Below are 12,498 nucleotides of genomic sequence, written 5' to 3'. Positions count from 1 at the left end.
TCTGCCTCCCAAGTAGCTAGGACTACAGGCACCCACCACAACGCCTGGCTGTTTTTTGGTTGCAGCCATCATTGTTTGGTGGGCCGGGGCTGGATTCAAACTCGCCAGCTCAGGTATATGTGGTTGGTGCCTTAGCCACTTGAGCCACAGGCGCCGAGCCCAGTGGACATTTTTAATCCTTTCACCACTGTGGAAGTTGGGTTTTGTTCAAAAATTTCTGAATGAGTTTACTTTGGTGGTAGAGCATTATGCTGGTTATTGTGGAGGACAGGTCTGAAAATAGCCTGGAGAGCTGGTTTAGTTATGGCAAATTTCTTCAACATGTGTATGTCATTAAAGTATTTGATTTCTCCATTACAGATGAAACTCAGTTTAGCTGGACACAGGATCCTGGGCTAAAAGTTGTGTTGTTTTAGAAGATTTAAGGTCCATGACCATCCTCTTCTGGCTTGAAACATTTTGGCTGAGAGATCTGCAGGCTTTCTGATATTTCTCCCTTTGTAGGTCACGCCTTTCTTACGTCTGGCTGCTTGCAGAATTTTCTCCTTCATCTTAACTTTGGCAAAGTTAATCACAATGTGTCTAGGAGATGCTTTATTTGGATTGAGTCTAGCTGGGGTTCTGAAATTGTCTACTATCTGAATTTCTGTATCTCTCGCTTGGGAAATTCTCATCCATAATCTCTTGGAGTGAAGTATCTGGAACTTTAGGACCATCCTCTTCTCTTCAGGAAGTCTTATAAGAGGAATGTTTGATCTTTTGGAGTGATCCCACAACTCTCTCAGGGAATGATCAGTTTTTGCTCTCCACTTGTCTGCCTCCTTGAGCGTTTGGGAACATTCAAAAGCTTTGTCTTCAATTTCAGAGATCCTTTCTTCTGCCTGGTCAACTCTATTATCAAGGCATTCTACTATATTTTGGAGCTCCTCGAATCACTTTTTCATTTCCTTGAGCTCTGCTATCTCTTTCCTCATTGTGTCCATATCTTTGGTTACTTTGTCTTTGAATTCATTAATTTCTTGGGACAACTTTAGAACTACTCTTTGGATTTTAATTTCTAACTTTTCTTTCATTCTATTCATCTTATTTGCAATCCATATTCTGAATTCACTTTCTGACATTTCACCCATTCGTCTGTGCATGGCATTTTCAGTTATTTCTCCTTTGTCATTCCTTGGGAGAGGCGGTGTTGATCTACTCTGGTTATTCATGTTGCCAGAGTTCATCTGTTGATTCCACACCATGTTTATTTTCTGCTGTTTGGTTATTAGAACTGGTAGGGTGAGATTGAATTGGGGTTTCCCAGTAGAAGAGATAATCAGCCCCTAACCAAAGCACTAGGCTTTGTAATTGTGGCTGATCCACTACTACCTTACAAAGGGCCGTTTCAGAGTTTTAGCCGGAGACTCTGAGGACCTCTTTGATGAGATAGCGCAATCTGGCTCTGTTATGCAATCAGCCAACCTCTATCCTGTCCTAAGAAGCCACGATATTAGGTTTAAATCTCGACTGTGGAGAGATACAGATAGCTGCAATGCTCTGCCCCCAACCTTCAGTTCTTTTCCACTACAGAACTTCAAAGGTAAACCTCAGAGTGTCCCTGGGTGGACAGTCCCAGACATGAGTTCCAATCACATTCTCTTGAGCAGTACAAACCCTGTTGAACAGCGAGGGATCCAAGGGTCTCCAACAGCACAACTGGAATCAGGTGTCCACACTCCCACCCTCCAGACTCAGTCCATACTGGTGTCCACTTCTCTATTCGCTGGCCCAGTTGGAGTCAGGGGACCATGCCCCCATTCACCAGTCTCAGTCCACATCCGGCAAGCCTTTGCTTGCCAGCCCAGTTGGAATCAGGAGACCATGCCCCATTTGCAGGTCTCACTCCACACCTGGAGACTTGCCAGATCTATTGGAGTCAGGGGACCACACCCTTGCCCTCAGGTCTCAGTCCACACCTGTGGCAACTGGTGAGGCTCTGCTTGCTGGCTCAGCTGGGGCTGGGGACCAGCCCTGTCCACTGAACTCAGTCTATACCAGGCAACCACTCTCCCGCTTGTGGGTGCTGTCACAGCTGGGGATCTGCACCCCCTTCCACTAGACATAAACCAAATCAAGGGTCAACACCACCACTGGCCAGGCAAAGTCATAACCAGGGGACTGCTCCTCCTGCTGAGTGTCCCTTTCTTCCCACACCCATCACAGATTTCATCCTGATGTTCAGAAGTCCACACTATGTAGGATCTCTGAGGAAAAGACCAAACACACTGCACTCTGCAAGGGGAAGAACTTCAGACTGCCATGCGAGTGGGGAAGGGTGGACAGGAGTTTGGAATTGTGGGGGAAAACATTTGTTCAATTTTATGCCTGGCATAAGTGGGACTTCTCTTGAGAAAGAGGCCCGGTGGTTAGAGGCTCTTTGCGGTGAGGTAAAATGAGAGGTCTTTTGTTGCCTGCTCATTCACAGAGAGCCTGCGGCAGGCCTCCTGCTTGGGGGTGGGGGTTCCCCTGTCCTCTAGTCAATAGGCTTTGTACCTGAAATTTGTTTTCTTGAATGCTCTTCCTTGGAGTCACAGCTTGCAGAACTTCTTTCTTGGCTTAGCTCCCCACTTTTGGCTCTTCATAGAGTCTGATTCTGTCTAGTTTTTCTCCCTCTGATCAAGAGCCTCTGCCAAGGGTTGCTACTAGTCGGCCATCTTCCCAGAATAACAAGTGACTTTTAAAAAGTTACTATAGTTATTTTTATTTTCTCACTACAAAAGTAAATCATTTTCGTTGTAGACAGTTTATTTCAGAAAAAGGAACGAAGGGCCAGGCGTGGTGGCTCATGCCTATAATCAGCACTCTGGGAGGCTGAGGTGGGTGGATTGCCTGTGCTCATGAGTTCAAAATCAGCCTGAGCCAGAGACCCCTTCTCTAAAACAAAAAAGATAGCCAGGTGTTGTGGCAGATGTCTATAGTCCCAGCTACCTGGGAGGAATTGCTTAAGCCAAAGAGCTTGAAGTTGCCCTGAGCTATGATGTCACAGTATTCTACCAAGGGCAACAAAGTAACTCTCTGTTTCTAAAAAAGGAAAGAAAGAATAAAATATTATCTATCGTCATATATCATCCAGAGAGAAGCCATTATTTATTTACATTTTAATGTATTCTAGTCTTTTTCTGTGCATAAGATAAGTTAATTTATTTTGTCATTTTTCCATTTAATGTATCACATCATTAAATGTTCTTCGAAAATAGTATCTTTAAATTGCTTCACAATTCCCATGTTAGTTTACTTATTTCTTCCCTCTCTTTGTTCTCATAGACAAACAAGTTATTTTCTGTCTGGTATGAGTATATAACCATGGTGCAGGGCTCATTGTAAATGTTATTCCAGGAAACATCCCTAGGTTTTTTTAGGGAAGAATGAACAACTTTATATATGCCTTTAACACTTTGAATTAATAGTCATCACCGTTTAACACTGTTTTTGTTTATGTCATATTAAGAAGACCTGAATGACGTTTGTATCCCCCACAGCCTTTGCACATAGAATGTGCTCAATAAATAAATAAATGAGCTTGACACTGACTAGATAAAACATATATGTTTGCCACATTTTTTTACATGAACCTATGAATTTTTAGGGCTACAATGAGTGGAAGCTAGTAAATTCTCAGTTGATGCAGAGAGGAGACATGTTTATAAGAATTAGAATAGACAAGGAAGTTTTTATAGAGGAGATGGTTTTGAAGAGTCAATAAAATTAGGATAGGTAGAAAAGGAAAGAGCATTATTTTAGTGAAAATTGTTTAGGATAGGATTGCTGTTGACATACATGTATGTTTTACTCTGCATGGTCCAAACATATTTGTGTAGAACAGCGGTTCTCACCCTGTGGATCACGACCCACAGGAACTATATTAAAGGCTTGGGGCATTAGGAAGGTTGAGAACCACTGGTGTAGAGAAAACATGTATAGCAGTATACCTTTAAATTCCTCTGGGACAATTCCCATGGTATGTCTCTTTGAGAAATACTGAGATTGTGACTTTTATCCTCTGGATGAATGTTTTGGCCTTTGGGTAAGGTTAGAGAAGCACTAGTTCCAGGATAGGATAATAATGAAGATTATAATTCTGGAGTCAGCTTCCTCAGTTCAGTGACCACTTCCCACATTTTTAACTATAGCTTTAGGCAAATCATTCTATAATCCTATTCCTTGATTTAGGTTTTCTCTCATCTGTTAATGGAAGTTAATAATTGTATCTACTTCATTAGGGTTGTTAGAGGAGTCGAATAAGATGATCCATTAGAGTTATTGGTACAGGCTGTGGTACGTAGTAAATCTTCAATGAATGTTTCCTGCTATGTGCATCACTATAATTGATAGCAATATAATTATTATCTCTACCCCTGTTCTTTTTTTTTTTTTTTTTGTAGAGACAGAGTCTCACTTTATTGCCCTTGGTAGAGTGCTGCGGCATCACACAGCTCACAGCAACCTCCAAGTCCTGGGCTTAAGTGATTCTCTTGCCTTAGCCTCCCCAGTAGGTAGGACTATAGGCGCTTGCCACAACACCTGGCTATTTTTTTTTTTCTTTTGGTTGCAGTTCGCGGGGGGCCAGGTTTGAACCCGCCACCCTTGGTATATGGGGCTGGCGCCCTACTCACTGAGCCACAGGCACCGCCCTCTACCCCTGTTCTTTATGTTATCACAGCTAGGGTCAGGAAGGACTGCTCAGTGTGTCTCAAGTTTTTTGTTGTTTCTTTTTCTTTTCCTTTTTGTTTTTTTTGGTGACAGAGTCTTACTCTGTCACCCTGGCTAAGAGTGCCGTGGCATCATTGCAGCTCCTGGGCTCAAGTGATCCTCCTGCCTCAGGAGGATCCATCCTCCTTCCTGAGTAGCTGGGACTACAGGTGGGCAGTACCACAGCTTGCTAATTTTTTTCTGTTTTTGGTAGAGACAGGATCTTATTCTTACTCAGACTGATCTTGAACTCCTGACCTCAAGTGATCCTCCTGGCTTGACCCCCTAGAGTGCTAGGAGTATAGGTGTGAGCTACCATGCTCAGCCTTTCAGGGAGTTTTTTGAGTTCCTTGTGCCCATCTTCTCTGATGTGCATCTATGGTGCCATTAATTTATTCCCACTCTAATTACTTCCCTAAAATGCACTTCAGCTGCATAGGGAGATTGCATTGGATAGTAGAATACTCATGGACCCTGTCACTGGGGCAAAGCAGGTATATATCAAATGACCTTATTTCCTATGCTTGTGCATGGAAGGGTGTAGGTGATCATGGTAAGCTTGTCTTTCTTTGAGGCTCTGTTTTTCCTTTGGCTTTCTTTTGTATTTCTTGCATCTGTAGGGGTTTTTCCCCCTTTTGATTGAAATAACTTTTGAACCATAGTTCTCTTACTTAAAATCAAGCTCTTGGCCTAAAAAGAATTTTTTTTCTTAGCTACTTATTCCCTACCTTGACTTAGTGTCTGAATTTTCTTTCCTAATGTTTTTTGCAAGAATTACCATGTGAAAAGTAGATACTGTGATTTTTAAATCTCACAGGAACAGATTGAATGAGTGTGAGAAAGAAAACATGTAACATTTTAGCATCAGTGCACTTAGAATGTTAACAATAAAAGTGACTTTGGTTATCGGCTGCTTTATCTGTGAGGAAAAATAAAGAAAAGTGTCTTGCTAAGTTCAACGAGCTATAAGGTGGGACATGGTGGTTCATACTTGTAATCCCAGCACTCTGGGAGGCCAAGGCAGGTGGACCGCTTGAGCTCAGAAATTTGAGATCAGCTTAAGCAAGAGCAAGACCTCATCTACTGAAAAAATAGAAAAACTAGCTGGGTGTTTGGTGGGTACCTGTAGTCCTGCTACTAGGAAGGTTGTGGCAAGAGGATCATTTGAGCCCAAGAATTTGAGGCTGCTGTGAGCTATGATGCCATGGCACTTTGTTGAGGGTGATGAAGTGAAACTGTCTCAAAAAAATTCATAAATTCAACCAGCTATGCTATTTTAGCATCTCTTGCACTACACCATACTTCTTGGGCATTGCTATGCTGGTTAGCTGAAGAATCTAAGATTTCTTGAGTTCTGATTTTTGAGGCAGCAAATATTAAGTCGTTTCTAAAAGCTCCAAATGTGTTTGTGCCAGTCAGGAAATGACTCAGTTTTTCATGTATTGTTCTAGAGTTCATACTGGCTAAAATTAGCTGAAATGCATGGCATAGTTTCCAGTGAGTTGAATGTAACAGAAGAAAGTGTACAGGGTTGTTTTAGCTCAAGGCTTCATTCTTATGGGTTTGCTGATGGCCTTAATTGAGGTGTCTTATTTTCCATCTTGAAAGAAAGTAATACCTAAAATGAGTAGGCTAAGTTAAATGTGAGATCACCTGGTAGAGTTTTTTGCTCAGGGTGAGTTACCCAATCTTTCTGCAGTGATTTTTTTTTTTTCTTTTTGAGATAGTCTCACTGTGTCTCCCTTGGTAGAGTGCGGTGGCATTCACAGCTCACAGCAACCTCAAACTCTGGGCTTAAGCAATTGTTTTGCCTCAGCCTCCCAAGTAGCTGGGACTATAAGTACCTGTCCCAATACCCAGCTATTTTTTGGTTGCAATTGCCATTGTTGTTTAGCAGGCTTGGTCTGGGCTTAAGCCTGTCACCTTAGGTGTATGTGGCTGGTGCCCTACTCACTAACCTACAGGTGCCGAGCCTCTGTAGTGATTTTTGTCTAAATAGGCAGTGCTTTGCTCAAAGATCTTATCTCAAGGAATAAGTTTAGTCTTCTGAATTTTCCCTCTCCATTAGTAGGTAAGTTCTATGCGGTTTTCTTAGAATTTTTCTCCATGTTTACTTGTTCTAAAGGAGTATTGTGTGTTAGAATCTGAAAATACGTTTTTTTGGAGACAAAGTCTTACTCTATTTATAGTGAAGATGGGACCTTGCTCTTCCTCAGGCTTGTTCCGAACTCCTGAGCTCAAGTAGTCTACCCATCTTAGCCTTCCAGAGGGCTGGGATTACAGGCCTGAGCCACTGGGCTTGGCTAGAATCTGAGAATACTAGCAATCTCTGAGAGGTTGTCTGTTACTGGTTCTTAACTAGAGGAAGTATACAACCCAGACGGTTTTGTGTTTTGACTGAGAGATAATATTGAAGTTTAAATAACATTAGCTTCTTCAGTGTACAGGGAATATCTTGCCCAGGGAAGAAATGGGCTGCCCAAAGTACTTTCTTGCTTCTGTTGACAACTATTGAGAATTCGGTGGAAGCTAAGACCATGTAACTGAGAGTATAGCTAAGCCTAGATAGAACCAGCTTTTATATTTTATATGTCTCAATTTACGGTGCCTTTAACAATACACATGGAAGAAGAAAAACGTTTTGAAATCTATTCTAGAGACAACCATTGCTTAAAACATTTTTTCAAGTGTGTGTGAATGTGTATACATAAATACCATGATATTTCCCCAGTAGTGCTGTTTAAATAAAAGCTAAGATACCAAGGACTTCTAAAAAATAGACCTGAGATAGAAGCTATTACTTTTAGTGAGTTTGAATATTTTTGAACACATAATTAATATGTATTAGTTAATTTGACCCAGTGCAAACTATGTGGCATATGTGTAAGTCATTCTTAAGAATTAACCTAAAAGAATCTGGGAGAAAAGATAGGGTTTTTTCCCACAGGAATTGCATATGAGATTATGACCAGGTTGGGATTAACTGAATCTCATAAAAGGACCACAAAGGATAATAGTTTAGGACTGTTAGTCCCTACATGGCAGAAGTTCAGCTTCTTTCCATATACAGAGAAGTAGACTTCTGAATAACAAATCAAAAATCAAACTGAAAAATACCAACATTTGTTTAAAACCTGAAGAGGCTTGTTAATAAGGAATTTGTTAGGAGGACAACAGCTTTATCATAATCCACACATGTAATACTGTAGTGAAAGGAACTTGGAGTCAGAAGACTTAGAGTCAGGCTGATTTTAGGAACTTAAGTTAGCCTCTTTCTCAGCCCTCAGTTTCCTTATCTGTTGCTCATATGTTATTAATAAGATCAAATGAATGAATGTTTTTGAATGTTGTTGTCAACTGCAAAATGCCTTATGCATGCAGAGTATTCTTATTATTCTAGGAGAAGCCTGCCAAAGTTAAAGTAGAATTGGCTCCTGGTGTCTCTTCCAAAGGCTCTGTGGTTAAAAGAAGTCAGCAGCCCGTCACCACTGAGCAAAATTCTTCCAAGGAAAATGCCTCCAAACTGACTCTGGAGAATTCAGAAGCTGTAAGCCAGCTCCTAAGTGTAGCTCCTCCAAGAGAAGTGAGTAAGGAGACCGAGTGGGAAGAAGTGATCATCTCTGATGCTCATATTTTGGTCAAGGAAGCTCCTGAGAATTGTGGCACAATGGCCACTAAGACGCCGGTTGTGAAAAGTGTGCAGCCCACTCTGGGGACAACTGAGAATGATGGTCCTGGAGCAGAAATATTACCACTAGCTGAGAGAACTAGCATCTCCATTTCACTCCCTCCTCCTAAAAAGACTGCAGGGTAAGTCAATGTATTTATATATTATGGGGCTGGATTTAGGATAGCAGCTTTGGAAATGCCTAATGCTTGTTTTGTCCCAGATTCTTTACAGCTTGCGCAAAAGAGGCAGCAGAGCCCAGTTAGTGGCTCCTGTTTTAGAGATACAGAACCAAGGCCTAGAGATCTGTAATGATTTGCCTTCCCCTGTAGAATCTGCTGTCCCTGCACCACTGTCAGATTACTTGTCTTTTGTCAATCTCCCTAAAGCAGTTATTAGAGTCTTACTGGTACAGGCTGTGGGCAGTGTCATAACTATGACTTACCAACCCTGGATACTGGATTTAGAAAGAGAAACCCTATTAAAGCAGCTTCTGGAAAGATTCTGGCCTGGTAGCTGGGTGTAGTGGCTCACACCTGTAATTCTTGTACTCTGGGAGGCCAAGGTGGGAGGATTCTTTGTGCTCAGGAGTTTGAGAATAGCCTGAGCAAAAGCAAAACACTGTCTTTATTAAAAATAGAGAAATTAGTTGGGAGTTGTGGTGAGTGCCTATAGTTAGTTGTAGCTACTCAGGAGGCTGAGACAGAGGGATTCCTTGAACCCAGGGGGGTTGCTGTGACTGGGTTGGCACCAGGGCACTCTAGCATGGTGGTAGACAGAATGAGACTCTGTCTCAAAAAAAAGAAAGAATGGCCTAGTTGTCAGAGTACTTAGTTTGGGTTGTGACTATCCCTGGCTTTGGTTTGACCTTGGGCATATAGTCAATTCATATCCCTTGACTTCATTTCTCTCCTGAAAAATCTTTAGTTGAGTATTAAAAAATCTTATCCTCACAGGTTGGATGTGCAGACTTAAAAAGCATGTGTAGGAGGTGCCTGTGGCTCAGTGGGTAGGGCACTGGGCCTACATACCGAGGATAACGGGTTTGAACCTGGCCCTTGACTAAACTGCAACAAAAAATAGTGGGGCATTGTGGCGGGTGCCTGTAGTCTCAGCTACTCAGGAGACTGAGATAAGAGAATCACCTAAGCCTGGGAGTTGGAGGTTGCTGTGAGCTGTGATGCCACAGCACCAAGGGCGATAAAGTAAAAAAAAAAAGCATGTGTAAAGCATGTAATCCAGTGCTTTGCAAATAGGAGGAAGTCAGCACATTAGGATTATCTTTGCCTCCTTAAAAGATGAATAGCCCTTCCCAGAGGTAGTTGTGTCCTTGTAACAGAAGGCCCTTATTTGTTTTTATCAGTGGTTCTCAACTGGGAACAATTTGCCGCCAGGGGACATTTTGACAATGTTTAGAGACATTTTTGGTTGTCATACCTGGGGAGGGATATACTACTGGCATCTAGAGGATGGAGAGATAGAGGGGTGTTAAACATCCTATACAGGATACGCTCCCACAACAAGGAATTATCTGGCCCAGAATGTTAGTATGAGTTGAGTATCTCTAAGCTAAAAATCTGAGATCTGAAATGCACCAACACATTGCTCAAAGGAAATGCATTTGGAAGATTTTGGATTTGGAGGTTAGAGACGATCATTTCGCAAGTAAAATGCACAGATTCCAAAAAAAAAAACAACAAAAAATCTGAAATCCAAAACACTTCTGGTCCCAAGCATTTTAGATAAGGGATACACAACCTTTAGTACCAAGGTTTAGAATTTCTGGTTTGTATTATTATGATTTAAAAATTGTTATTTTTGAATAGGAAATGTTTTCGCATGGTTGAAACTCAAAATTGATGAGGAATATATATGTAAAAATCTCCTTTTTGTCCCATCCTTCAATCATCCAATTCCAGTTCCCAGATTTAGTTAATGTTCCCAATTTTTTGTGTTTCTTGAGATAATTTTAAGCATATACAAATGAGTGTGCATGTTTTTTCCACTTTTTTTTTTTTTTCCGAGACAGAGCCTTAAGCTGTCACCCTGGGTAGAATGCCGTGACATCACAGCTCACAACAACCTCGAACTCTTGGGCTTAAGCAATTCTCTTGCCTCAGCCTCCCAAGTAGCCACCACAATGCCTGGCTATTTTTTGGTCGTAGTTGTCATTGTTGTTTGGCAGGTCTGGGCGGGATTCAAACCCGCCAGCTCTGGTATATGTGGCTAGTGCAGTTAGCTGCTTGAGCTATAGGTGCTGAGCCTTTTTCCACTTTTTAAATACAAATGGTAGCATGACATGCATACTTGGACATTTTGCTTTTTAAAAAATTAACAATAGGCTGGGCGTGGTGGCTCATGCCTATAATCCTAGCACTCTGGGAGGCCAAGGTGGATGGATAGCTTGAGCTCAGGAGTGCAAGAGCAGTTTAAGCAAAAGCAAGACCCTGTCTCTACTAAGAATAGAAAAACTGAGACAGGAGGATTGCTTGAGCCCAAGAGTTGGAGGTTGCTGTGAACTGTGACACCATGGCACTCTACCCAGGGTGACAGCTTGAGACTGTCTCCAAAAAAAAACGGGGGGTGGGGCTGGGTGCCTGTAGCTCAGTGGTTAGGGCACTGGCCACATGCTCCTGGGCTTGTGGGTTTGAAACCAGCCTAGGCCTTAAGCCAAAGAGTTTGAGGTTGCTGTGAGCTCTGATGTCATGGAACTCTACTGAGGATGACAAAGTGAAACACTGTCTCAATTAAAAAACAAATAATAAAAAAATTAAAAATTAACAATATACTTTGGAAAGGGTTTTATATCCTTAAAGGATGAAGCTGTCTACCTTAGATCTTTTGTTTGGGACACACGGATCAGATTACCAATTTTTTTTTTTTTTTTTTGAGACAGAGCCTTAAGCTGTTCCCCTGGGTAGAGTGCTGTGGCATCACAGCTCACAGTAACCTCCAACTCCTGGACTCAAGCGCGTCTCCTGCCTCTGCCTCCCAAGTAGCTAGGGCCACAGGCACCCGCCACAACACCTGGCTATTTTTTGGTTACAGCCATCATTGTTGTTTGGCGGGCCCAGGCTGGATTTGAACCCGCCAGCTCAGGTGTATGTGGCTGGTACCTTAGACAAATGTTTATTGAGGCTTTGTGTTGTAGGCCCTATGCTCAATATTGAGTTTTCAACAATGAGGAAAACATGGACTTTGTTCTCCTGGGTCTCTAAGCTGCCCTCATATGGGAAGTCAATACACTTGAAGTGCTTACTGTAATTAGAGAATTAGAGACAGATTAGATGTTACAACTATAATAGCTGTTGTTTTTATAACTACACACCATAGGCACTGTTTTACACTTTAATATCTTTGTAATGAACTTGTTTTACATATTAGAACTTGAGGTTAACAGGGCCTAGCACCACAGAGCTATTTAATGATTGAAGTTGAGCTCAATCTGTCTGAAGCTTGATAGTTTAACCACTTTACTGTTTTCTAATAAAGTGCTATTTGGAAATTGTGCTTTGGTCTTCTTCCCTTGGTCCAAAATTTTGAGATTTTCCTTCTTATTTTTTTCAGAGTTGACCTGCTCGCCTCTGGGTCCAGAGCTTCAGAGATTAAAGGCAGAGCACGGGGCAAGCCCTCATTACTGGCTGCAGCAAGACCCATGAGAGCAATTCTGCCAGCTCCAGTTAATGTGGGGCGAGGCAACAGCATGGGACTGCCCAGGGCTAGGCAGGCCTTTTCCCTGAGTGGTAAGGGCTGGGATAGACCTGGGAGGAGGGGCTGTCTGCTGAGTTGGGGGTAGGAATAGGGATTGAGAATGGAAATGAGAGACTTGGGGAGACTCCGAATGCACTTAAATCACCAGTTTGGCTGCTGGTTCTCTTAGATAAGACTCCCTCTGTGAGGACTTGTGGCCTAAAGCCAAGCACGCTGAAGCAGCTGGGCCAGCCTATTCAGCAGCCATCTAGCACTGGAGAGGTGAAGGTAAGACCAAGAAGGGGTGCTGTTGGGAGATCTGGCTGTTTTCTGTTTTGTTTTGTTTTTTTTTAGAGACAGAGTCTCACTTTGTCACCCTTGGTAGAGTACAGTGCTGTCACAGCTCACAG

General features: G+C 42.2%; 1 protein-coding gene across 3 annotated transcripts in view; it reads left to right on the top strand.

Moving 5' to 3' along the window:
- The window catches only part of HMGXB3 (HMG-box containing 3), a 72,949-nt gene that overhangs the window by 26,284 nt on the left and 34,167 nt on the right, over window positions 1–12,498 (top strand). For all 3 annotated transcript variants that reach the window (XM_003782043.3, XM_023515520.1, XM_023515518.1), the window contains 3 exons: window positions 8,132–8,541; window positions 11,966–12,141; window positions 12,279–12,376. In XM_003782043.3, coding sequence (XP_003782091.1) covers window positions 8,132–8,541; window positions 11,966–12,141; window positions 12,279–12,376 — 684 coding nt within the window. The remainder of the gene's footprint in view (window positions 1–8,131; window positions 8,542–11,965; window positions 12,142–12,278; window positions 12,377–12,498) is intronic.

The sequence above is a fragment of the Otolemur garnettii genome, unplaced genomic scaffold (assembly GCF_000181295.1).
Source record: "Otolemur garnettii isolate 467f Iridium unplaced genomic scaffold, OtoGar3 scaffold00003, whole genome shotgun sequence".
NCBI lineage: Eukaryota > Metazoa > Chordata > Mammalia > Primates > Galagidae > Otolemur > Otolemur garnettii.
This window is presented reverse-complemented; position numbering and strand designations above follow the sequence as displayed.